The sequence below is a fragment of the Vicugna pacos genome, chromosome 10 (genome assembly GCF_048564905.1).
Source record: "Vicugna pacos chromosome 10, VicPac4, whole genome shotgun sequence".
NCBI lineage: Eukaryota > Metazoa > Chordata > Mammalia > Artiodactyla > Camelidae > Vicugna > Vicugna pacos.
The window spans coordinates 60,221,758-60,247,182 of NC_132996.1; the positions used below are offsets into that span (position 1 = coordinate 60,221,758).

The following is a 25,425-nucleotide window of genomic DNA, read 5'->3' on the forward strand; positions in this document are numbered from 1 at the left end:
TCTAGCTTCCCGCTTCCCGCTGGGATGGTAACAATGAAAGTTAAAGAAGTAGAGCAGGGAGCGAGGCCTGGTTTCTTGGGCCCATTGGCCCTGTGACCTAGGGCAAGCCCCCTCCCCCTGGCCTCAGTTGCTTTGGCTGTCGGATGAGGTGATCCCCGAGGCCCCAGAATAGAAAGGGGTTGGCATGTGCAGCCGCTGCCGGGCCGGGTCTGGAACTTCTCAGACGGCTCTTGTCAGCTCCAAGTCTTACCAAATACAGGCCCCCGACTCCCCCACCCCGCCAACCTGCTCTCCGCGAAAGGCGCAGGGGCCTCGACGCCCCCCGACCCGTGCGCTTTTTCTGAGGCTCCCTGTCCCAGCCCCCCACCCCCAACACTAAGCCGAGCATCTCCCTGCACCCTTGGCGAGGCGCTCCGAGGTGGAGGCTGGCGCTCCTTCTCCAGCATCTAACGGAGCGCTGAGGACAGCGGGCCCTGGGAGATGGAGCGGAGCCTCGACGGGGTTCAACCGAGCACCCAAGGGCTCAAGGGACGGAGCCGCACACAGGCTCGAATGAGGGACCCCGCGCCGGGACCTGGGACTCACCCGGGGCTCTGTGCTCCCTCCCGGTCTCCACCTAAGGCTCGGCAACTGGGAAGGGAAGCTGGCGTCCAGCTGGGAAAGGGGACGGCCCCACGGAGGGAGCAGAGGGCGGGGAGGGCAAGCAGGGGATGGGGCCGAGGGAGCCTGAGACTGGGATCGGGGACATGGGGTGCCAAGGCAGGACGGAGTCCCATGGGCCGTGAGGGCCCGGGTTCGGAGGACGGGGGTCCAGGAGAGCACGGCGCCTGTAGGCAGAGCGAAGCGGCCGGGCGAGGCGAGGGTGTGGGGCCCGGCGGCGCTAAGCGGGGTAGAGGCGCTGGGGGCGCGGGGCGGGAATGGAGGCGGGGACGCCGGGGTCGGGGGGCGGTGCGGGTTTGAGGGGAGGGGGCGGGGCGGGTCCTTCCTCGGTGGTGGGGAGGGGGCGGGGGCCCATGTGACCGGCTCAGACCGGTTCTGGAGACAAAAGGGGCCGCGGCAGCCGGAGCGGGACGGGCCCGGCGCGGGAGGGAGCGAAGCAGCGCGGGCAGCGAGCGAGTGAGCGCACGGGCCCCCGGAGGGTGCGCGGCGACCTCGGCCTTTCGGTCGCTTGCCGCCCTGGTGGCTGGAGGCCGGGTGGGGGGTCTGAGCTGCGTCGCGGGCTCCAGTAGCCCCCGGGGAGACGCTTCCCGCCGTGCACTTCGGCTGGCGGTGAGGGGCCGGTCCCCCAAGGCCGCCGCCACCGCAGTAGCAGCCCGACCCTTTGGGCCTGGAAACAAGAGAAAGGAGGTGGGAGGTCCACGCCTGCGCCCCAGGTGGGGACTCTAACTCGTGCTCTCCCCGCAGGATGCAGCGCCGAGGCTTCCTCCTCCTCGCCTTCCTCTCCCTGCTGGCGCTCACCTCCGCGGTGGCCAAAAAGAAAGGTGATACGGGGCTTGGGGGAGCTGAATGTGGGGATGAAGCCTGGCAGGTGAGGCCGGAAGCCTCGGTTCCGAGGCCAGGATCTCGAGAAGGGGTCCCACAGTGAGTCTCTCCTGGCCCAGGTCTTGAGCTCTGTTCCCCGTGCGTTGTAGACAAAGTGAAGAAGGGCGGCCCGGGGAGCGAGTGCGCGGAGTGGACCTGGGGACCCTGCACCCCCAGCAGCAAGGACTGCGGCGTGGGTTTCCGCGAGGGCACCTGCGGGGGTCAGACGCAGCGCATCCGGTGCCGGGTGCCCTGTAACTGGAAGAAGGAGTTTGGAGGTGAGGTGGGGCACAGGTGGAGGGTAGGCAGAGGGGCACAGCTGCACTGGAACCTGGGCAGCCCTGTGGAGGGGGCCACGGGCCACCCAGCTCTGACCCCAGACACTCTCCCGCCAGCCGACTGCAAGTACAAGTTTGAGAGCTGGGGGGCGTGTGACGGGGGCACAGGCACCAAAGCCCGCCAAGGAACCCTGAAGAAGGCTCGGTACAATGCCCAGTGCCAGGAGACCATCCGCGTGACCAAGCCCTGCAGCCCTAAGACCAAAGCCAAGGCCAAAGGTCAGCAAAGTGGGGGTGATCATTGCAGGGGGCTGCCCCCACTTGTGAAGGGAGTGTTTAAACCTGTTTTGGATCCTGGCCAGTGACTTCTTGGCATCACTACACTGTTTCCCTGTGGGTGAGATGCCGTAGATAGGCAGTACTGAGTGCCCCGCAGAAGGTGCTGAGGAGATTGAAATCCTGGCGCAAGTGAGGACAAAGTCAGCTGTTCTGTTGGAGCCTTTGGCTTAGGATTCAGGGAGCTCATCCTGGAAGGGCTTGGCTTTGTCATCTCTCTGGCAGGAGGGAGCGGTGTGGTCAGTTCGGCCCTTTCTAGTGTGGGAAGGACTCCACAGCCCATGCTCCCTCTATCCCTTAGCTTCACTCCTGATTCTTAGCAGCCCTGGAGGCCAACAGGGCAGAGGTGACTCTGCCCACTTCTCAGGTGAGGGGACTGAGGCTGTTGTCCAGGGCTCTTGGGAGCAGGACTGGGACCAGGAACTTGAAGGTTTTCTGATCCCAAATGGAAGTCTTTAAGTGGGGAGTGAGGACTGTCCAGCATCAAGTGCCCTATCCCACTGGCTTCCAGGTCAGCTAATAGAGAACCACCAGGGGGCAGGGTTTCTTCTCCCTGATGTGTTTGTAAGGGGAAGGGAGGGGTCTCCACTAGGTCACCAAAACCCTGCTAACCTGGTACTTCTTTCTTGTTTTGCAGCCAAGAAAGGGAAGGGGAAGGACTAGCAGCCAGGCCTGGATGCCAAGGAGCCCCTGGTTTTACTCGGGGGCCTGGCCCACTCCCTCCCTCCACAGGCCCAAGATATAACCCACCAGTGCCTTTTGCCTACTCATTAGCTTTATCAATCATGCCCTGCTTTCTCCCCTTCACTCACCCACCCCTACCCCAAGTGCCCAAAGTGGGGAGGGACAAGGGATTCTGGGCAGCTTCAGCCTCCTCCCCCAAAGGGATTTGATTCCCCATACCCACTTTTTTCTTCCCCCCAATGATGCCATTACTAAGAAACAAATAAAATAAACTGTTTTTTCCCAATAAAAGCTTTTCTTTTAATATATAAAAGCCCCTTCCCAGGGAGTTTGCTGAGATAACTTGTCGGAGGTGGGGGAGTGGTGGAGAGAAGGCTGAGGGAATGGCGGCTTTCAGGGGGTTGGGGCTTGGCGGTGAGTGCCCCCCCAGAGCTCACGGAGAAAGAAGGGCTATGAAAATTTCTTCCAGGGCCCCCTACTCACCTCTGGAAGGGTGCCCCCCCCCATCAAGTCCCCTGAACCTTTCAGTCCTGTCTCTCCAGAGGCCATACAACGGTTGGGAGAGGGGACCTGGGAGACTCACTAGAACTGACAGCTTCACCCAGGTCAAGGGCTTTTGGTCCAGCCCACTGCCAATCTGAAAATCCCTAGGGTTAGGGGTTGTCTCACTACCCCCCACTCCCACTTTCGTTGAAACCTGTGTGTGGGTCAGATCCACCCCAATTTTCTCCCTGGTGACCCAGGCATCCCTCACACTGGGCAGGGGCCAGCAGAGAATAACACCAGGGCCCCACCTTCACTATGTGACCTCTCTCCTTGGGGGAGGGGGAGCAAACGCTTCAAAATAACGGGCCACTCAACTCAGGCCTGGGACCATGGGTGGCCAGATCTCAGTTCCTGAGTAAACAGCTGGTCTCCCTGCTGGCCCATCCTGAATGTGACCAGGGCAATGCTGCGGGGTGGGGGAAGGGGTGTGCTCAGAGCCCACTCTGCCCAGCCTCCAGCCAGCCCACCCACCCCACCCAGCCAGAGCCAGGCTGAGTAGCTGCAGCAAGGGGAGATTTCTGCCCCTGGAGTTGGGTTTAGGAGGAGGGGGGCTGAGCCTACATGCGGGGTGCGGAGGGGCAGAAAGCACCGATTACAGCAGAATGGGGGACCCTCCCATTCCCTTCCTGAGCCTCCTTTCCCAAGCACTGGCCCCTTTGCTCTTTCTGAAGGGGTGCTGGGCTCTGCTCCTCTCCAGATATCCCTTCTTCCAGCCACACTGGCTGGTCACAGTGGGGCAAGTGCCCCCCAGCTCCCTGAGGCAGGGCAACAGAGGTGGGTTAGATAGTCGGGTTCAGTCACTTCCTGGGGCTGATCCTCCTTGCCTGAGCAGAGATCTGGTCTCTCTGAATCCAGCCTCTTCATGAGCCTCAGAGTCCTGGGGACCTCAGTTCTCTTCGGCGAACGTGAACACGGAGAAGCACTTCCAAATCTCTCCTCCACAGCAGCTGAGCCATGTGGTCCCCCAGCACACACACCAGCACCTCCAGTGGCACCCCTGCCTGCCTACCTGGCAGTGCCGATGTTCCGATACTGGCATAGCAGCAGGTGCCTGAAAGTCTTTTTAAAGGTGGCGTTGCAGAGGGCATAGCAGGCCGGGTTGATGGTGCTGTTAACGTAGCAGAGCCAGTAGCCAATGGACCACACGGTGTCAGGGATGCAGCTCTGGCAGAAGGTGTTCACCAGGACCATAACGTTGTAGGGCGTCCAGGTGAGGATGAAGGCCAGGAGAATGGCAAAGATGGTCCGAGTCACCTTGCGCTCCCTGGCTGCCATCTGCCGCTTCTTACGCACCTGGTTGCGGGCGATGCTGGCAAACTTGCGTGCCACATTGGCCGCCGGACGCATGCCAGCTGGTGTGGCCGGCACAATTTCGATGGCTGTCACACATTCGTTGCCTGTCTGTTTCGTCACAATCTGGATCTTGGACCATTTGGAGGCTGGATTGAGGTTCCGCGGCTGTAGGGGAGGGGCGGGAGTGGCAGGCGTGGTGGCCTCTGTGGTTGACAGCTCCGTAGGTGGTCTTTCCTTGGTGTTCTGGGTGGCGCTGCCCGAGCTGGACTCATTGGAGGTGTCTTTGTCAGTCATCGGGCGCGGTGGGGGTGGCAGAACGGGCGGAGGGGCCTCCTCTAGCTTCCCGTTGCGCAGCTCCCCGCGAGCAGCTTCTCCTGGGGGCGGTTTCTTGACACTCTGCTTCATCAGGGGGCTCTTGAGGAAGGCCAGGGTCTTGGCCTTCTTCTCCTTTGGGCCTTCTGGCCGGTGCTTATGAACTCGGCTGCGACTGGCCAGGGAGATGTGGATGTAGAGCACCGTCATGATGACCACAGGCAGGTAGAAGGCAGCGATGGCCGTGCCGAAGGTCACCGCCGGGTTGGACAGGAACTGGATGAAGCACTGGTTGTCCGGCACCGTCCGCTTGCCCACCACAAACTGCCAGAATAAGATGGCAGGTGCCCAGAGCACGAAGGACAGGACCCAGGCAGCGGCAATCATGAGGCCCGCCATCTTGGTGGTGCGCCGCGCTGGGTAAGTGAGGGGCTTGGTGACACAGAAGTACCGGTCAAAGCTGATGATGAGCAGGTTCATGACTGAGGCGTTGCTCACCACGTAGTCCAGGGCCAGCCACAGGTCACAGACCACGGCGCCCAGGGGCCAGTAGCCCTTGATGATGTACACGGTGTAGAGGTTCATGGAGAAAGCGCCTATGATGAGATCGGCACATGCCAGGCTGAAGAGGAAGTAGTTGTTGACTGTCTGCAGCTGCCTGTTGACTTTGATAGACAGCATCACCAGGATGTTGCCCACAACAGTCACCAGGCTCAGTGAGCCTGTCACGGTGGCAATGAACACCATCTCCACGGTCTCATAGCGGTTATGGGTTGATGTGACCAGGCGCACAGACTGATTGCTGGAGCTGCCATTGACTGGTGTGAAGTTCGCCATTTTGGCTAGCAGCGGTGGGCGGGCGGTGTCTGGAGGAGGAAGGAGAAAGGAAATGATTGAACTGTTGAAGTGGATTAGAGGGGTGAGGTGGGGTGAGCTGGAGTCAAGGTGACAGAGGAGCCTTATCCTGCAGAAACTTAGAGAACTCTGTCCTATCACCTACTCACATGGGAATTCATTCATCCCTACTGTGTGCAAGCACTGTTGTAGATGCTGGGGTTATCGAGGTGAACGAGACACACGCAGCCCCCAGTCTCACGTAGCCTACAATCTGATCAGGGGAGGCATACAAACACGTGAGCAATGAAAGAGTGCTAGAAAGAAAACAAGGTAGGTTATAGTGAGTCTGAGGACAGACAGGGATGGGTCCCCACTGGGTGATCAGTGAAGGCCTCTCTGAGGAGGTGATTTGGATTATGGCGAGGAGGCAGCCACGTAGAAAGCTGCAGAGAGTGGCCTACTTAAGGGCAATGGCAAGAGCAAAGGCCCTGAGGCATGTGTGAGGGATGGACAGAAGGCCAGTGTGCGGCCACTGGGAAGCAAGTGGTCCCAGGCAACAGCCTGCAGCTCTGGTCAGAAGTGCTCATTCATTCACCTACTCGATCATTTCTTAACCAAACCTTCCCGGGAACCTGCCCTCCAATCCCTACAGAAGGCATTGGGGACAAAGGCAAGAGTATATACGAGCAGCTAACATTTATTGTCCACAAAGTGCCAGGCACTTTTTACAAGTATTAATTCATTTCATCCTTGCAACAAATCTATGAGATAAGTACTGTTATTTTTTACTACTTACAGGTGAGGAAACTGAGGCACAGAGATGTTAAATAACCTGTCTGAGGCTCCACAGCTCCTTGACTTCATGTTGCTGTCCCAGAGCTAGGGGTTTGGGCAGAGGAAGGCCCAAAGAACCTCAGAAGCCAGTGATCCCACCTTGGGGAAGGCTTCCCAGAGGACCAGAAGAGGTGACACGGAGCTGCGAATCCAAGGAGGGGGAGACAGCCTTGCAGAGAGACTTACTGTGGCATCCCCTCCTGGAGGACCACTGGGTTCCCATCCCCAAGGCATGAGGGTGCAGTACAAGGGTAGCTGGCGTCTGTCAGCAGCCAGGGGCTAAGACCTGTCAGGAAGTAGAAGCTTAAAGGGCCCATCAGCTGAGGAAGGACACACATCTCTTCCCAGGGGCCAGCACCCACCCCAAGGCCCCACTGGGAACACTGAGTGTCCCAGAGGGAAGAGAGGGGCTGCAGCAGGGGAGTCCATAGCCAGCCCCTGAAGTGCCCCTAGCCCACCAGTACACACCCCAGCACCCCAGCTGGGGTCCCCCAATATGAGGTCCCTCCCCAGAGCCTCTTTATGTTTCCTCCCCCTCTTCCTCTCCCCTACATGTGAGGGAGGCCCACGCCCAGTGTGCTGTGCCAGGGCAGCCGCTCAGCCCAGCCTCCTTCACACCCGCCAACACGCGCACCATTACACACGCACACGGGCCCCATCACAGCCCTGCCAGCCCCGCAGCTCACTGTGTGTCTGTGTGAGAGAGAGAGAAACAGGGAGAGGAAGCAGGGTGTGGATCATGCACTGGAGGCTGGAGCCAAGTGCCAGGGTGACCCCTCCCCAAGCCTGGCCTCAGCCCCCCTAAGCCACCATCCCAGACACAGACACAGCCTCCTAGCCTGGTAATTCCAATTGGCATGCCCAAATCCTTGGTCCACAGGAGTGGCTCAGTGAGGGGTGTTGCCACCCTCAAAGTTGCAGAGACGTCAAGGGCAAAGACCAGATACTACCCCCTCTTCTGAGGGTGTCTGACAGCCCTTTTCAGCATCAAGAGACTCCAAGATGGAATCTCAGGCACCACCCTCTGAGGTGGAAGGGCAGAGCACCCAACGTGCAGAAGCTGCCCTCCCCAGGCACGCACAGTGTGGGCAGGAGCGATTGGTCAGCCAGCCCCAAGGAAACCCTCACCTTAGCCTCCCAGGGTCAGGACACAGACCAGTGAGATCAGAAAGGGGCTGGAGGTGCCAAACAGGAAAATCATAGCTCTTGTTTATTGAGTGTTAACGATGAGTCAGGAATCCCTCTGAGCTTTTTATATAGATTATTGGGTTTAATCTTTACAGCAGCCTGAAAAGGCAGGTACTATAAGTATCCTCATCTTACTGAGGTTAAGGATCTTTTACAGATGAGGATAATGTTAATTAACTTGCCTAAACTCACCCAGTGTATAAGTAGGGGCGAGGGCAGGATTAGAACCCAGGAGCCACCTTCTTAACCCCAAGGTGCTAATGTCTCCAGAGTTGATTTCCTGCCTCTACTCTCCCCACCTCAAAACCACACCACTAGCTGTGGGTTAGGGGAGGCCTCGATAGGATCCCTTCCCATTCCCTGCAGGCTCCTCAACTTAGTTTTCCCAGAAGACATGAGACCTCTTGTCTCCATCCACAGCGTATGTCTACAATCAAGTAGTCAGTGGCTTAGTCCTGCTCTGGGCCTGTTTGGGGAAGCTGCCAGCTGCAAACAGGACGAAGCACTCCCCACCCCAGCAGTCTTTTGGACCCCTGGGGGTCACCCGCAGACATTCGGACAGCAGCCCCTTCTGGCACGTTTCTCTGGGATCCTAGGAAGGCGAGCAGCCGCCTTCGGGGCTGTGCGCACCGCTAGATGGCAATGTCGGTCCCTGGGTTCCAGCTCCGGACCTGGAGCAGTAGGCTATTTGCCCTCGCCCCCAACTCCAATGCGACAGGGAAAGCAGAGGAGGTCCCAGGCGGGACCTCCAAGGGGAGGGAGGTGGGGCCCCCTCGCCAGGGCCCGCCCTGGAACTGCCTTTGGCTCCGCGCGGGGTTCAATGGTGGGAAAGTTAAGGGCGCAAGTTCCAGCCTGCACGCGGCGAGGAACGTGTGGGCGGGAAGGCGAGTGCGAGTGCTGTTTGTGTGTGATTACTGGGGAGCGCGAGTAGACGCTAGTAGCTGTCTGCATGTGCGTGTGTGTGCGCTCGGCCACGCCTGGATACCAGCGCGCCCGTGTGCGTGTGAGCATGCTCGCGCCGAGCGGACACGTGCATGTGCATGCCTGTGTGCCTGGAGGGCTGTGGCCTGGGGGATGCACATGGTTCGGGTGTGCCTGTATCTGTGAGCTTGTGTACACCAGCAAATGCAGGGCCCACGTGGGTGACCCGCCACATTCTAAATGCCACTGCCAGGAAGCTCAGCCCAAACCGCGGCTGTCTGAGCCCGAAGGTCGGCAAGAACCGACGTCTGGGTCGCGCCCCGCCGCTGCATGAGGAAGGGTCGCCGGCAGGACGACAAGGCCAGACCACAATCTGGGCTGTGATGGACCCCTGGACCTTGGGGCGTCTTAGCCGAGCGCCCCTTGGTGTCTGCCCCCTCAACCTTGAGAGTGGCAACACCCCTCTCTGAGGGGTGAGGAGTCCCAGACTGGGACTTACTTCTGTCGAGGGGCCGCGGCTAGGGCCGCTTAACCCGGCCTTGCGGAACTCTAGGTTCAGCTCAGTGTGCGTACTGCGCAGTTACTGCCAAAGGGCACCCAGTCTGCTGGCAAGAGGGTGGGGGAAGCACCCGTATAATTGTGAGGGCCAGTAGGAACTTGGGTCAGGAGTGTAAAATTCTTCCCCATGCCATACTCCTAACCCCGAACCCTGCCGGAGAGGCACCGCCCTGCCCCAGTAGCTAGAGTGGGCACCCAGTTTCTCAAGCTCTGGGGCTGAACAGGACTCGAGTGCCGGGTTGGGAGTTATTGCTGGGCCCATCTGGAGGCTCCTCCATGTCTCCGTTGGTGGTCTAAGGGGTCCTGGCTCTCCCATGCCCCGCCCTCTCCACCCTACCACGGAGCGCAGTTCCTGCAGCCTCTGGGCGTGGGCACCGTGCTTTCCCGGGTTTAGGAGCCCCCCTCTCCCGGATGCGATGGGAGGGTGTTCACTGGACGCCGTGGAGGGGGGGGGTTGAAGTGGGGGGTGTGGGTCCTTGATTCCTAGGCGTTCACTCTAGGGCTCCAGGAAGGCGGTAGTCCCTGGATCTGTCCCTGGGGTGGGAGGGGAGACTCAAGGGTTCAGGGGAGGGAGAAGAGGCGTAGGGGATTTGGCAGCGACATTGCGCCTGACACTTCCGCCAAGGGGCTTGGGGCTTGGGGCTTGGCGCTGGATTTCCCAGTCCCTGAGCCTGGGCAACAGCAGGGAGAGTCCTGGATGGGGGAGGGGTGCCAGGAAAGGGCAGGGGTATTTTCCGTCGGGGTTCAAGGTCGCTGATGGAGGACTCCATGGACTGGAGTGGGCTGGCAGCGCAGGGGGAGCAGGGAGACGGGCGGGAAAAGGCTCTTTGGGTCTCCAGCTCCCGGCACCCTGCAGAGCTGTCAGCGGAGGGCTTAAGTGCGGGGTCCCGCCCCCGACGGCTGCCCCTGTCTCCTTGGGGGGGGGAGGGGTGGCTGTGGGCGCGCACACACATTACCACCACCCCCCGACCTACTGAATGTCCATTCCTTCCCAGTGATGCACCTGGAGAAGCCTCCGAGCGACTCCCGGCCTTTCTTCCAGCAGGCCCCTCACCCTCGGGCTCTCTGCAGCTCCCAGCACCGCTATCGCCCCCAAAGAACCCTGGGGCCCTGTTCCAGTCGGGTCCCCCTTAGGGACCCTCGGTGGGTCCAGGAACCCCGTGTCCTCTCTCAACCGAGTCCCCCCGCCCCCGCGCCGCCGCGGAGTCACTTACCAGACACCTCCACCCCGTTCCCCTCGCACCTGACAGACGGCGGGACGGGCGTGTGGCCCCGCGGGCCAGCGGGCGGGGCGGGCGGCCGGGCCGCGGGCCGGGGGCGGGGACGGGGTGCAGAGGGGCGGCCCCTGCTCCGCCCGCAGCTCCCAGCACTGTGGCTCCGACTCGCGCTCACGCTCGCACTTTTCCCCGAGCCGCGTGATGTCACGGGGAAGCAGCCAATCCTGGTGGGGCCGCGCAGCCCGCCCCGGGCCGGCCACCCAACGGAGACGCGCGGGGGGCACCACCCGGGGCGTCGGGGACCCCAGCTACGCGCGCCTCTCACTGGAGCCGGACGGCAGCTCTGTACTCGAGTACTAGGGGGGCACTACCCACGGTCACCAGTACTGCTTAGCGGGGGGCGCTGCCTTCACAGGAGGTTGGTAGAGGGGCTGTCCGCGTTGTCATGGGGACACGGCGCCCCCTCGCGGGCTGGGAAGGGAGCTGGCAGCCCTGTCAGGCTGCGCTCCCGCCTCCGCTCCGACCAACACCCGGGACCGGGAGTGGTCTCGCGCCCCGCCTGGACCTCACTCCTTACACTGCCCTGCTCGCAGCCGAACCACGGAGGCGCGAGTGTTTGACCCCAACAGGAGGTTATGGGTGGGTGGGGTCGGCTCTGCCGCCACAGTTCCGTCGGGGCAGAGTCGGAGGCCAGTAGTTTCGAGCCCTGGGGCTGCGTGTTGGCCTGGGAAGAGGGGCGCCGACGGGGCCTGGGAAGGAGCTGGAGAGAAGCCAGGCGAAGGTCCCCAGGGAGAGAGGAGCCTGCTCATCGCACACAACCCCGCCCGCCTCCCCACCCTCCATTGCTGCCGCCCGATTCCCTGCCCCCACGCTCCAGGCCGGGGAAGGGGTGCGCACCCTTTCTCCAGACTCGGGATAGGACGAGCTGCCCATCCAGCTGCGGCCTGGAGGGCAAGTTCAGCGATGTCTGTGAGGAAAAGCCGAGTGTCCAAGGTCACCTGGGGCGGAGCCCGAAACGAGACCCCAGGGGGCGGGCGGCCAGTCTCTTGAGATGTCCGGGAACCTCACGGGCCGGAGCCTCGGGACTTGAGGCCTTGCCTGAGCAGAGCGGGAGGACCCGCTGAGACGCTCGCGGGACCGAGGGCGGTTTCAGCACCTTGGAGAGCTCAGTCCCTGGCCCTGACCTTGGCGGCTCCGCTCCACCAGCGCAAGCATCAGTGTCTCTTCCTCCCTGAGACGGCCCTTTCTGGAGCCGGCTAAAGTCTGACTCGCCACCCTCCACCCCAACGCCCTGGCCCCGAGGCCTGTAACCCAAACTCCCTGAGCGCAAGCACCCGATTACCTTAAGAGGGATGACTTTTTCTGGAAAAACAACACAAGTTCCGCCCCTCCTCCACCTTCACCCAAGGGTTGGGCGGGGGGCTGTCTGCGTTGGGGAGGTGGAGGCGGTACGGAAGCGGAGGCGGTGGCAGAACTGCCAGAGAAGGGGCGGGAACCCAGGCAAGAGCCAGCCCTGTGGGGCTCTTGGTGTGGAGTTCTCCATGTTGAACGCAGAGGCGGAGGCCTGGTCCCTACTGCTCCCAAGGGCGAGGGCTGGAGTTGGCAGTCTCGGCTAGAGTGAGAAGCCATCGTCCTTTACATGAATGATCTGGTCTCCCATGACCTTAATAACCAAGGATGAAAGAAGCCCCACTGTTCTTGCCCCTACTTCACAGATGAGGAAACAGGTTCGTTCGGTTCATATGACAATTAGATGACAGTCTCCACCGGTTTCCCTTTTCCATATCACTCCTAGGGTCTAGGAGAGGCAGATGCTCCTAGGAGGGTGAAAGAATGTGTGCGGGCGTGCACGCTACTAGGCACTCACAGGATGGAAGCAAGATACTTATAACTGACAGATGGAGAAACAGGCCATGGGAGGCCACAGAAACTAGAGAAGTCTCCAGCCACTGCCTTGAGTTCTTCCAGAAGCTGTCAGGCAAAGCTGCTGGTTTCTCCAAAATTCCTTTGAGGTAATAAGGCCTTTGGCCTCCCCCAATTCCAGAACCCACAGTGGAACTGAGGACAGCTGAGTTGGGTACCAGGGTACCTGGTTTAGCCTTTTACTAACTTTGATCCAACTGGGTCCATAGACATTTTGGGTCCACAGGACTGCTCTGACCTATTTCCTCATCTTCAACTGGGGTTGCCGAGCTCTGTCCCGCTGCCCCCAGTCTCCTTATGATATGCAAGGGGGCATGTGAAGGCTCTACTGGGGAGGCTCTACTCACCAGGCAAGGGCTTTCTAAGGAAAGGGGTTGGTGTAGGGATGGAATGTGGTGACAGGGTACTTCAACAGGTAGGGGCTGGGTTCATCCTCGGCCATTAAGGACAAAGGCGAGGCCATGTAGGAGTGAATTTAGATCACAACCACAAGACATCCTCATATCCCCTTTTCCAAAATAACAGAACACATCAGGGTCCCATTTGGGTTCAAACCCTGGCTCTGCCAGTTAGTTGTGTTATCTGGATGTACCAGTACCTACCTCAGAGGGTTTTCGTGATAAGGACTGATAGATAATAAACATTGAAACCTTGGCATACTGTTTACACTCAACAAATTCATAATCCCCACTGTCAAGACTACATAATTCTTCCTCTCACTGAGAGGAGTAAGTGGGTGGAGGGCAGGAATTGCAGTGGGGTGCCCTTCTCCTTCCATCCTTTAAAGTGTAGCTCAAATCTCACCTCTTCAAGGAGGCCTTGTCCTAACCACTCCAGTGCTCTCAGAGCTGGAAATAACTTTAAGAAATTGCATAGTACAAGCCCTGCCTCCTACTATATGGGAGAAAGTGAAGCAAGAGAGAAGGCAGATGGCTTACCCCAGGTCACACAGCTAGCTGATGTCTTAGTCCAGAGTGTGCTGGAATAATTTTCTAAAATATTCTAGTGTTCCTCACCATGTAACTCTTCACACTGTTTTGTATTACTTGCTTGCACATTTCACTTTTTGGTTTTGTCTCTGTTCGAGCAGAATCTGTAACTTTGCATGCCCCATAGTGTCTGGGACAGAGTGGAGCACACAAAAGTTACTCAAGAAGTACTTGCTGCTAGCAAAAGGCCCTGGGGTGGAAAAAAAACAAAATAAAACAAAAAACAGCCCTGGGGTGGCTCTGATTTTCCTGTATACCTCTGTGAAAGGAGGGGGGCAAATAGCTTTCTCCCATTTTCTAACTGGCTTTTATTTCTTTCTTTTGCCTGTTTATGTTTTTACTGGAGGCTCAGGTGGCACATGACATTTCATTAAATGGCTTCAGAGGTAGAGCGTAGCAGGGAAACAAAAAATAAACTGGGGTGGGAAAGAAAACCAACCACGAGGAGGTAAGAGCTGGCTGGTTCCTTCTCAGCCTGATTAGGGGAGGGAGTTGGTGCCTCTGAACAATAAGGATGGATTCCCTTCTTTCAACCCTTGGTAAGGGAGAGAGAGAAAAAAAGAAAAAGAAAAAAGGCTGTTGATTTGGCCCTCCTGACTCTCAAGGAAAAAGGAGGAAAGCTGGTGTTCTGATGTCATGAATAACAAGAAAGGGGGGAGGGAGGTGCTGGGTAGGATGTAGGTCTGGTGGAAAAACTGCAGGTACCAGATGGTGGCTCTGGGTGTCCTTTGAGTTGGAATCACTCCAGTATGGTGGTTGGGGGAGTCCCCACTGTGGATGGGGGCTGAGGTCTCCAGGGCTGTGGCCAAGGCCCATGACAGCAGCAGGCTCCTTGGCCAATGTCCTGAGAACACTACCTGAGTAGCCAGCCAATGGCATCTTTGGGGGATGCCTGCAGGTAAGTCCAAGCTCCCTGTCGGCCAACTCAAGACACCCATTATGGGTGATTTTTTAGGACTGGAGGGGATCCAGCTTCCTGGCTGGTTACATATTCACTCCAGGCCCATCGTCCTGGGTAGGAAGCAATCAAGACGAGTGACCGTCCATCAGTCTTACCTACCCACCTGTTACTGTGAAGGTTGCCCCAATCCTTAGCAGGTCCCCGGGAAGCAGGAGGTGGTAGCACAGAGACGCAGCATGAGGCAGAAGTGGCAGCCCTTACCTGAACATCTTCTGTTGAGCCATCATAGGGCTCCCCACTTGGGACAGCAGCACCAGAAACAGCACCTGGGAGAACCGAGTCAGCTCAGTTCAGTGACCCCCATCTCCCCTCCAACACCCCCTCTTCCATCCCCATGGAAACAGAGGAGCCTGGTGAGGGGCATGTCATCATTTTAATGATGTAGATCTTTGGTGTTTCCCTCATTTACAGTCAGACTATCCCCTCTCCTCCCACCAAAATGTTTCTATGATGAGTTACGAACAGAAAAGAAATCACATTTTCATACTAAAAACAAAATAATCAGAGCCTTGATTTCTCCACTAGAAACTACACGTACAGTTCAGGATTCCACATGCAACACCTTAAATCACAGACCAAGACCTCACATTCTGACCTGGAGTCTCATCCCCTCCCCCAGCCTTGGGCTGGCTTTGGCCTAGGCTCAGGTAATACTGACACCCACAGGTGCTGCTCTAATGGCCTTCGGGGTGGTGGGGAAGGAGGAGCTTGGTGGACAAGCCCTGGGGGCTGGCCAGCCTACACCCCCCACTCCTGAGTGAGGACCTGCCCACCATCCCTTGACCCCCTCCTGTATCAGGCAAGCAGGTTGCCCCCTTCACTCCGTGGTTGTTCCCCACCAGTAAGTACAGGAAGTCCCTGTCCTCAGGAATCGGGGAGCCTGGCCTGACCCCGACTGTGGTCTCTGTAGGGTAAGATGATATAGAGAGCTCAGAGATGAAGGTGGCTTCTGGGGGCCAGGTTGCTCCTCTTGCTTTTGGGCTCCTAGTGGCTCTGACCACACAATAGGTGAACAGGGCGAAGCTGCCCCCTGGCCACTGTCCAGGATGGCTTGGCCCAGATCTGGAAGACTGTTCACCTTTCTGGGGGCTCTCTGCCCAGGGCTGAGTCCCTTGAGCCATGCTTCTAGGAGAAAGGTGGGTTCGTGGCAGGGATGCCTACTTCCTCCTCCATTCACACTGAGCACAGCAGCATGTGGCTCCCCTGGGCTCCAGATCCTGGAAGGTTCTAGTCTCGAGGCAAGCCTCGCCCAGTGAACTGCCTCAAGCCCGCCGACTTGGACTCCCTCTCAACCCCCCACCCTCTTGCTCCTGTTCCCTGACGCAGCCTGCAGCTCTTCCGCGTGTCCAGTTCCCAGTCAGCTGTGAGGTCTGGTTTCTGCTCAGCGGTTCGAGGGGAGGCACCAGTGCATATGTCTCTACCTGTTCCGTGGCTCCCCACTGGGGCCTGCAGCCTCCCCCCTGCTGCTGCCCCCGCCATCAGGAAGGTGGTTGTTATTGGTCAGGTCGCAGTGCAGGGTTGGTCTCTCAGTGCTGGGAAGGGGTAAAGGAGGAGGGACAGGGGAGGAAGAGGGCAGGGTTGGCTGGGGTGGCTCCCGCCCAGGGGTACCAGGCTGGTCCCAGGAGGCTGTCCGGGGGCTCAGGCCTCGCTCTGCCAGCTGCCCAGGTTCCAAGAGCAGTCCCCGAGAGGTGGAGGGCTGGGGCGAGGAGGCCCGCGCAGCACCAGGCTCGGTGCCCGTCTGGGAGCTGCGGTGAATGCGGTGGCTGACAATGATGTTGTTGCCGAAGCCCCCCATGGAGGCCATGGTGGTGCTCTGCTCCCGCTGCACCACGGCTGTCATGCCCCCTTCTGCCATCAGCCGCTGGATCCTGCTAAGAGCGTCTTCCCCACTGGCACCATACTCTGAGCCCTCACCTGGAAGGCACAAAGCAGAAGACAGGGAATTAGGTGCAGGCCTGGGCCTCGGAGTCAGGCCGGCAACCACTAGTAGGAACTGGGGGATTCTAGGCTAAAAGAAGAAACAAGAAGAGGGCCAATCCCTCATTCTGAGAATCAGAGACTTGGAAGCTAGATAAGGCTCCCCAAGTGATCATAATTCATGTTTCTGTTTTATTGGTGGGGAAACTAAGGCCTAAGCTGCTCAGCCAGTTAAGAGGTGGGGCTGGACCAGAAGCTGGGAGTCCGGCTTTAAACCCTTTGGCACCAGTGGCATCAGTGGCAGGCTGGTCATACAACGAACGGAGGCGGCTGAGGAGGTGAGCCCAGACGGCTCACTGTCTGCCTCTCTCTGTCTCGGGTAACCTGGTAGATCTGGCCCTGGGATAGGGTGTGCTGCCTGGTCTTTGGAAACTGAGGGCATCATGTGGGGTGTGGCCCAAAGGCAAACAGTCTGCTCTGCTCCATCTCAAAGCTGTGCTGTCTCTTCTCATTGTTGTTTTGTTAATGTTACTTCCTAAAAGCACAGGAGGAAGACTGGATTTTTAACTGTTCCCTAAAAGGCACTCTGTCTCCTCCACTTCCGCTTTACTCACCAACTTTCCCAAGTTATTTCCCACACACTGTTCTCCCGGGGCTGCATGCCTGATACCCTCATCTTTCCCTGGAGGCAGCCAACTGCCCCAGCCTGGGTCTCCAGCCTGCATCTCTAGGGAGGAAGAGAGAAGGTTCTGCTCCTTCCCCAAAGGCCTGAGCTTTCTCTGGTGTGTGAGCAGATGAGGCTTTGGTTCAGAGCTCAGTTCTGCCACTCACTAGCTGTATGACCTTGGACAAGTCCCTTGCCACCCACATCCCTCAGTTTTCTCACCTGCAAAAGAGGGATGAAAACATCCAGCCTGCATGCAGCCGGGCAGAGGGAGTGCGATAATGCTCGTCAGTACTGGCACACAGCAGGCGCTCAGTCGGATGGCTGCTGTGAATAACCTGGACTCTGCAAGTGGAGCCCCATCTCGAGGAACCTTCCTCCAGCTTGTGCTCAGCCCCCACTGGGCAGATAAGTGGTCCAAGCCTGTGAGCTTGGCTGTGATCGTGGCTCCCGGGCTGCCAAGGCTGCTCTACTGAACCAGATTTGTATCCTGTAGCTACCTGTTGGCCACTTCGGGATTCTGCAGTCTGGTGGGCTTTGATGGTGAATTTTTTTCTCTTTTTGAGTATTTGTTGTCTTTCCAACAGTTGTCTTTGCAAGACTTTCTTCGCTCCCTCACTGTCCAGTGCCTTCTCTAGGCTCGCCTTGTCAGAGCTGGATTTCCAGCCAGGCAGTTGTGCAGCTGAGCTGCGCTGAAGCCCGTTAGATCTCCCCCTCCTCCCAGTGCTCAGCAGACATGTGCTAGTAGTTCTTCCTCCAGGTCTTACTGACACAGTTCTCCACAGCCCTGGGTGGGGACGTCACCTGGGCTTTCGTTTATGTCCACTTGCTTTTCTCCACATTCCTGGTAAATTCTACCCTTCCACCCCCCAAGTCCTCAAGGCAGCTGCCCTCACACGTGTCCCCCTCAGCTAGCTCAGCACCAACTCCCAGGGCCAAAGGAAAGAGAACATGAAGGGCTCCCAGAGCACTGCTCTCGGGGGGAAAAGCCGTCCAGCAGTGGGGAGGGGGTAAGAGGGAAGGTCAACCAGGGCCTCGATGCCAGCACAGCTTCTATCCTGTGAGCCAAAAGGGCTGCCTGGGGAGGGCCCACGGGGACCTCCCTGTGCTCACTGCCACGCCGACTGCTTTCTAAGAACTCTATGCACAGAGGGCCTCCCCAGCCAGGTCTGGGGTGTGCAGCGGGCTGGCCCAAGGCCTGTTGGCATTGAAGCTCACTGGGCTGGGCTCTGTGCCTGGTGAACTATAAGCTCTATTCATGTAGATCAGTTCGAGGGGCCAGACGGGACTGCCTTTGGGCCCTAAGGGAACTGCCACAGCCAGGTCCATCCCTGCTGCTGGCACTTGGGTCTGGGCCCCTCTGTCCTTTCCCATTGTGCCTGTGGCTCCAGTATGAGCCACCTCTCACCACGACTGCAGCTGTCTTTCCTAACCGGTCTTCTTGCTTCTCATCTCTCTCCTTTCCACCCAGCCTTCATGCTGCTGCTATTACTATTTTAATGAAGCTCTGATCCACTGAGTCCACACTCTGTCCCAAACCCAGCAGCCCCAAAAGTCCTCCAAGGAGTTAATACTCCTTAGTGTGACATTTAAGGGCCCTCTGGTCAGGTCTGAGCCATTCCCCTGACCATCCCCTCTTCCTGCTCCCAGTGACCTTACTGAGGCCGACTCGGTGCTGCTGTGTGCCCACCTGCCCCTCCTGTACACACTGGAGATGCTCTACTTGCTGTGCACTTGTCCATTTCCTTATGTCTAAAGTCCACTTCTTTTTAACACGAGTACCACCTCCTTCCCCTGGTCCTCCGTGGTCCCCAGCTGGGAGTGGCTGCTCCTTCTCCGAGCCCTTGCAGTGACCCACACCTCCTTGTGTCAGAGTTATGTGTGGCTGCGGCATCTCCCTTCCGGGTTCTAAGTTCTTGAACATCTTGGACTAAGTTTTATACATCTTTGAGCCCAATGTCTAACGTGTGGGCTTGCTCTCGGTGTCTATTTGTCAAATGAATGTGTGAATGAATAAAGGGTTCCCAGGCTGTCTACAGGCGTTCCAGACTTAAGGTGGCTCCTGAAAACTGGTCACATGTCACTCTGCTACTATGGAGATGCACTTAAATGTCTATTTCCTTTCTGGACCTGCTTTTTGAGGGAACAGACATGGCTTCATCTCTGAATCTGATTCCCTCTGCAATGCCTTTGGCTTCGTGGTGTCTGATACAATGCCAGACATAAAGTAAGTGCTCAAAAAAGATCCAATAGAAGAATTAAAAATGTACACATGAATGGTTTCCTCAGGGCTGGGTGTAGATAGCTTCAGCCTAGAGAGCTGTGATCTGTGCTCTCTTTTGGGAACTCTAAGCCAAGGCTAAGGGCCCTGCAGGCAGCCAGCACATTCTTCAAGAGGATAACACAGGGGCCTGATGGAAACAGCAGCCAAGGGATCCAACTTACTAGCTCCAAGAGCAGTGGTGGTCATAGGGGTTAATTCTTTCCCGGAGCAAAAGCATTTCTTTTTGTCTTTGAAAAATGGGGGACTGATTTAATGTTGATGTGAGATCATTTCCTTAGCAAGTTTTAAAGTACATTCTGGATGCAGAGGCCAGGATGGGATCAGGAACTTCCCATAGTGCCCAATTCTGGGGGTTTCACAGCTCAGAAGAGGGAAGTGAGCTTGAGTCAAAAGAGGAGCTGCCCTTCCTGACCTCAGGGGTTGTGCTGTCCCTCCCTTTTCACATTGCTTTTGCCTGGCCCAGGGCCCAGGCTACTGCAGCTGGCCTATTGTCTTCACTAGACAACAAAAAAGGTCTAGGCAACCTTCCCAGAAGTCAGAGGCAAAGCCGTGGGCTCCCCAAACAGTGCAGCACAGCCAAGCTCAGGGGCAGGGCCTTGCCTCTGCGCAACTCATTCACTCCACACACTTCCTGAGTGCTGCCTGCATGCCAGGCAGACACTGTATCAGTGCTGGGGGCAAACAGTGAGCCCAGGAAATGCCTTGCCTCCCTCTCTGAGTGACAGGGCAGGGAACCTTTAAAGCCAGACAAGCAAAAAAGTCAGCACCTGCAAATGCCTCCTGTGGAGGGCTCTTCCTAGAGGTCCTAGATGGAGTTGAATGGATTTTAATCAAATTTTTATAGAACATGAAAATGAGGAGTAGCCTGGGAACCCTTTGGTGCTAGCTGATGGGAAAGGGCTAAGGGAGCGACAGGCCACAGAACGGTAATCACCACAAGCAGAGCTGGTCTCCCACACTAATAAATCCGGTGCCCGGTGTGTGTGTGTGTGGAGGGAGGCACAGGCAGAGGTGGTATCCCCAACTGCCCCGCCTTCAAGCTAAACGCAGAAGCAGGGTTAACCAACCTGGCCAGCAGCTTCCTCTACATGTTCTTGCAGATGTGGCCACCAGTTTGCCAACAAGGAGAAAGGAGACAGGGCTGGGACAGGGTGCTGGTATTCAGTGGGGTGAGCACCTCAGGACAAGTCTCCTGGCCCCAGGAGAGACCAGGCTGGCCGGTCACATCTGTCAGTCAGCATCCCACACGTCTTCTCCCCTTATTTCTTCCTAGGTGTGGGGCTTTCTGAAAGGGACAGTGATATTGTCCCTTTCAGAGGTGGCAGTCTAGAGCTCTAGGCAAAGTTCCCAGGGCCACAGACACGGTGAGCCATCTGAGCTACTCTGCTGAGGCTCCGGCTCACGACTGCTCCCCCTGCTGGAGAGCCCCTCTGACCTCTGACTGACTTGCCCGCCACCACCTGCTCTACTTTGTAGGGAGGAGACTGGGAGGGAATGAGGTTCTGGCCTCTGGAACCAGGAAAGAGAATCTCCTTCCTCCTGCCAGCCTATCTCCCCTACTCCCAAACAGTAAGAAAGGAACTTATAATTGACTGGCGGTCAGAAACGAGCTGATGCTAATCAAGAAATAATCAGAGGCTACTTTGGGAGGTGAAAACACCAGAAGATGCCCTTCTGCCCAAGTGGGCAGCCCCCAACTGCACTTCACCTCCAGGGTGAAGGCCTTCCTCCTGACCCAGGTCCTGTAATCTGCCTTCCCTGCTCATCCAGCCTCAGTTCTCAACATGAGCTGACAGACCACGAACATGAATCTGCTAGTGGTTCTTGGTGCAGAGTATAATGTTTTTGAACTTGGTGTCCTTGCAGGTACTATGCCCTCTGCCAGGAATGCCTGCCCCCTCCCATCCCCCTCCCACTTTGCCTGACACTTTCCTACTTATCTTTGAAGGCTCAGCACAGGTCACCTCCTCCAGAAGTCTTCCCCGAGCCCCACCTCCTCTGTGCCCCGAGGTCCTTATCACACTAAGTAACTTATCTGCTGGGTGTCTGCCTCCCTCTCTAGACTTCTAGTTCCTTGGGGAAAGACCAAGGCCATTTGTTTTTGCAGCCACAGCGCAGATACATACTAGATAATCAGTAAATGGCTATGAGATCACACCAGACCTGGCCGCCTCAGACTTCTGCCTGGGGCTGGATGGATGGGCTTCAGCTCTCTCCTGCTCAGCGAAGCCTGGAGCTGCACCGGGCTTCTCCAGGCGGCACTGCCAGCTGCTATGTTCACACCAAGAGGCTTCCATCCAACAGAGTAATGGGCCTCAGTTGTAAGTGGCCTGGGCCACAGACCAAAAAGGGGCTTAACTGTAAAAAAATGTCAGTTTATGGCAGCAATGGGGACAGTGCCCGGTGGTAGGGCTGTGATAGAGAAAGCTGTTCCCTGGAGGTGACACAGGCAGATTTGTTACTCTTTGCACGGTGCACACTGTGTCTTTTCTTCTCGTGGTCTCTCTTGAGCAAATGGTTTAACGTAGACCTAGAAAATGCATGTCTGTTTGGAGGCTGCCTTGTTGGAGTCTGGAGCAGCCAGGGGCTGGAGTAGGGGGTAAGGAGAGCAACTGAGCGAGAACAGCCTATTTAACACAGCTGCTGACAGACTCCAAAGGGGCTCAAGCACTACCGCTGGGAAGTGCTAATTGGTTCTTAGCAACGAGGCCGGCACAGAGCGCCAGGGCCAGGCTGGCTGAGCCACGCCTGCACCAGGGGAGAGGAAGAGGCTGATTGTGTGCCGGCTTGCAGCCAAGATGGTGATGGACCACAGGCATGTGAGGGCCCCACCTGTGGCAGTCCCGAATCCGCCAGCTAGTCAGCGAAGACAAGCTAACCTGTGCGGTGGCCCTGGGAGCCCGAGGTGCGAGTTTCTGGAAGGAGAGCTCACAGCAGTCTCTCTTGTGGCCTTTTCTATCAAGGTGACTTTCTGTGGTCTCTCTGTGGAAAAACAACCTGGGCCCTCCAAGTTTTAGAGGATAATGAGGTCAGGGTCCTTGGTGGGGGCTGAGCAAAGCTGTAAGAAAGCTCAGTTAACTGGAACTGTGACCCAGACCAGGGAAATGATGTTCCTACCTGAAGAGACTCAGCGCCACCACGTGAGGGGGTACTCACCCTGACTGGAGTGGCATTCTCCCAGCACCACCTGTCTGTGTGCACTGGCTGGGAGCCTTAGGGAGGGGTGACAATGGTCCCAACTGCCCACCCCTCAGCCTTATTTCCCCTCTGGCATTACATGGCTCCTACCTTCACCAGGACCCGAAGCTGCTGTCCCTGGCTCCTGTATCTCCCTCTCTGTCTGTGTTTCGGCATTCTGCAGCTGAAGGGCCAGAGTCTGGGTGCCCTGAGATGTCACTGAGGTGGTGGGGTTCCGGGGCTGCAGCCCAATTGCATTCATCAGTCCCATGTCTCTATCTGTCCTCCATGTGGCTCTGCTGGTTCTAGGGAGAGAAAGGCAGACTGGAGTCAGGCAGGGCTTGGGACAGCACCCCCCACAGAGCTCTTCAGGGCACAGCCTGGACCAGGGCCTGCAGGCTGGGAAGAGAAGCCCTGTACTCCTATGGCCGCCTCCCGATGGCAGTGAATTTGCGTCCTTTCTCCTTCAGATCAGCCCATTCCCTGGGACAATGAAAGGAGGCTTCAGAACCTCCAATTTTGCAAACCCAGTTGGTCCAGTCACTTCCTTAAATGAGGACCTTTCTGGGGAGGTAGAGATGGCTAATCTTAAAAGTCTCTTAAACTTAGATTCAGGAAACCACTAGCTGAGCTCCATGGACAAAGGCTGAGCAGTGGAAGAAGGTCTTTCCTCTTTAGCTTTTCCTACATTCTAACTCTATGCTGACAAGACTCCAGTTTAAATTCTTGGGACTTTCCACTTAATCTCCACTTTGGAGGAAAGGCACCAGGACTCTTATGAGGCTGTTCTGGGATCCTCCCTCAGGGCCTCCTAAAAATAGACCCTTGAAGGCAGGGAGCACAAGGCTGCCCCATGGGTAAGGCCCAGGCCAAAAGCTTTACCCTCTATTCCTTGGGCATTTCCCAGGCGGTGACCCTCAGAACAGCTGGAGCTGGCAGCAGAGGGAGCCCAGGACTTTCAAGGTGGTCACCAGCCATTCATATTTCTAGCTGCTTCTGGATTACTCCTCCAGCTGTGCCCTGTACTTCCTTGAGGAAGCAGTGATTGCCTTGCCTTTATAGTCAACCCAGCATTTTGTTTCCTCAGGATGCCCCAGTCTTCATTAATGAATTAAGTGATAAGAGGATCAGTACCAGGTTCTTACTCTCCAAGTGGCCTCTGGGGAGGGTTTGTCCCTCAGCTGTAGCTCTCACGTGGGAGATGGCCCATGAGCAACTTCCAAGGGAGCACATCCCCCTCCAGTGCCTTGTCTTCTCTCCTCACCCCAGTGCACCCAGATACCATGGCCAGGACTTGGGGTGGGGGTGGGGGGCAGCGTACCAGCTTGTCTCAAATCAAGACTCAGATAGCAGAGGTTTTGTTCTCTTTCTTAGCCATGAAACACTTTCCTCGAATGAAATCGTGTGCAAAAGCTCAATGTATGAAGCAGATCAAAGAAAAGCTGCTCTGGTTGAGGACAGGAACCCACAGAGCCCCAGAGCACAGTCTGAGGGCACTGCTCCAGAGCCCACAGGAGGCAAGAGGGCGGGCCTCCAGCCAGTGGAGCCCCTCCTCCTTCACCAACTCACCCTGGCCTCTCACTGCTCCGGCTGCTGGAGTGGACAGTGAAGACAGTCTCGTTCAGCTGGTCCCAGTAGTACTCAACGCCAGAGTTTAAGGCCCTGTAAATTAGGTGGGAAGGGTGGAGGAGAAAAGGTAGAAGGCATCAGAAGGAATGGCCAGAACTCCTTGCAATTCCGGGGCTTTGTGGACTGGCCAGGCAGTCCTTCCGCTCCTGGGGCTGGGCTGAGACCAGGACCAGAGATACTCCTGCATCAGGATGCTCAGTGTGGAGCAGACTGGATGACTCTCCAACAGCCCCAGTGGCTGAAGTGGTGGTTTTAGCCTCTTCCTTTCCCCAAAGCCTAACTGGCTCCTCTCTGGGGCTAAGAGAGAGCTAACAGATAGCCATGCCAGACACAGGCAGTGGGTTCTTAGTGTTCTTCAGACATATAAGAAAGCAGCTAAGACGGCACATGAGAGGCCAGAAAGGCTCTGGAGATACAGGGTGTCACTATGGCCCTGTTTAAAGGGCGGGCTTGGTGTTCAGAAACAGAGTGAAGGCTCTCACCACCTGGTCTCCCCTACAGCCATGGGCCTGGGAGAAAGAAAAATGAGGGCACCTTGACATTCTTACTTTGCCTGGAGGAAGTCTAAGTAGAAAATCTCCCGCTGAGCCAGAGTGGCCCACATCTCTTTCTATTCTGACTCTAGAGTCTCCTCTGCCAGGCGGGCGGGACAAGACACTGAGAGAAGTGCTCGCAGAGCTGCAGACAACCCCGTGAGCACTCACAAACTCCTGAGGGAGGAAGAAGGGAAACTCCAACAGGGATGCGCTGGACTGCTGATAGCACAGAGAAGAGTTTCTGTCCATCAGGTTCTCTGGGCAGCCAACCTTTCCTTGGTTCCTTCTTTCCCTGCAACGGAGTATCAAGCAGTTCCTTCCAATCCCACGTGGGCACAGCTGCCAGAAGGGAAGCAGTGGCCTGTCATCTTTCTATACTCATGTGCCATCTCACGCGGCAATCCTGGCTGGGTCTCAAAACACAAGACAGCTTTGCTTTTAAAGATTCCCCACTGGAAGAGATGTTACCTAGCACCAATCACCACAGCTGAGGGTGTGGTGCTGCTGACGGTGGTGAACACAGGCGGATAGGAATTGGGAAAGAGGTGTCTTTGATTGAGCCCTTTGATTAGAACGCCAGTGTCTACGTAGAGATTGTAAGAGATGCTCAAAATAGCCGGCTCTGCTCCTAAGTGGGGCAGGGCGTGCACATATGCTTAGAGAACTCTGCTACAGACTGAATTGTGTCCCCCCAATTCATATGTTGAAACCCTACTCCCAATGTGACTGCATCTGGAGATAGAGTCTTTAGGAGGTTAAGTGAGGTCCTAAGAGTATGGCCCTAATCCGAAAGGACTCTGGCTTTGTAAGGAGAGGAAGA

The 25,425-nt window shown here is 57.1% G+C and overlaps 3 protein-coding genes across 14 annotated transcripts in view; 1 reads left to right on the plus strand and 2 right to left on the minus strand.

Moving 5' to 3' along the window:
* The first annotated feature begins 992 nt into the window (after window positions 1–992).
* Window positions 993–3,139, plus strand: MDK (midkine). Of its 2 annotated transcripts, none has more exons than XM_072969873.1 (5): window positions 993–1,116; window positions 1,405–1,481; window positions 1,602–1,799; window positions 1,917–2,078; window positions 2,773–3,139. In XM_072969873.1, exons 2-5 carry the CDS (start codon window positions 1,406–1,408, stop codon window positions 2,796–2,798), a joined length of 462 nt encoding a protein of 153 aa, XP_072825974.1. In that variant the 5' UTR covers window positions 993–1,116; window position 1,405; the 3' UTR covers window positions 2,799–3,139. The 2 variants fall into 2 exon arrangements, with proteins under 2 accessions (XP_072825974.1, XP_072825975.1); XM_072969874.1 differs by having other exon boundaries at window positions 1,632–1,799.
* Window positions 3,103–14,666, minus strand: CHRM4 (cholinergic receptor muscarinic 4). 3 transcript variants are annotated; one of them, XM_072969870.1, is made up of 2 exons: window positions 14,600–14,666; window positions 3,103–5,836 (listed from the first exon to the last, which is right to left on the minus strand). In XM_072969870.1, exon 2 carries the CDS (start codon window positions 5,805–5,807, stop codon window positions 4,371–4,373), a length of 1,437 nt encoding a protein of 478 aa, XP_072825971.1. In that variant the 5' UTR covers window positions 5,808–5,836; window positions 14,600–14,666; the 3' UTR covers window positions 3,103–4,370. The 3 variants fall into 3 exon arrangements, with proteins under 3 accessions (XP_072825971.1, XP_072825972.1, XP_072825970.1); XM_072969871.1 differs by lacking the exon at window positions 14,600–14,666 and adding an exon at window positions 14,502–14,578; XM_072969869.1 differs by lacking the exon at window positions 14,600–14,666 and adding an exon at window positions 10,523–10,582.
* Window positions 14,667–14,752: 86 nt separating this feature from the next.
* Window positions 14,753–25,425, minus strand: part of AMBRA1 (autophagy and beclin 1 regulator 1) — a 152,527-nt gene continuing 141,854 nt past the window's right edge. For 8 of the 9 annotated variants that reach the window (XM_015246170.3, XM_015246172.3, XM_015246173.3 and 5 more), the window contains 3 exons: window positions 24,010–24,102; window positions 22,552–22,745; window positions 14,753–16,312 (listed from right to left, as the gene is read on the minus strand). In XM_015246170.3, coding sequence (XP_015101656.2) covers window positions 15,816–16,312; window positions 22,552–22,745; window positions 24,010–24,102 — 784 coding nt within the window. In that variant the 3' untranslated portion in view covers window positions 14,753–15,815. The other variant, XM_072969865.1, reaches the window with a different exon arrangement.

What these genes read in the sequence shown, in the direction of transcription:
- CHRM4 (XM_072969870.1), bottom strand. Translation starts at nt 5,807, where the DNA reads ATGGCGAACTTCACACCAGTCAATGGCAGCTCCAGCAATCAGTCTGTG.
- MDK (XM_072969873.1), top strand. Translation starts at nt 1,406, where the DNA reads ATGCAGCGCCGAGGCTTCCTCCTCCTCGCCTTCCTCTCCCTGCTGGCG. An exon ending in CGCGGTGGCCAAAAAGAAAG is followed by an intron (nt 1,482 to 1,601) that starts GTGATACGGGGC and finishes CTCCTGGCCCAG; the next exon opens with GTCTTGAGCTCTGTTCCCCG. An exon ending in CTGGAAGAAGGAGTTTGGAG is followed by an intron (nt 1,800 to 1,916) that starts GTGAGGTGGGGC and finishes CTCTCCCGCCAG; the next exon opens with CCGACTGCAAGTACAAGTTT.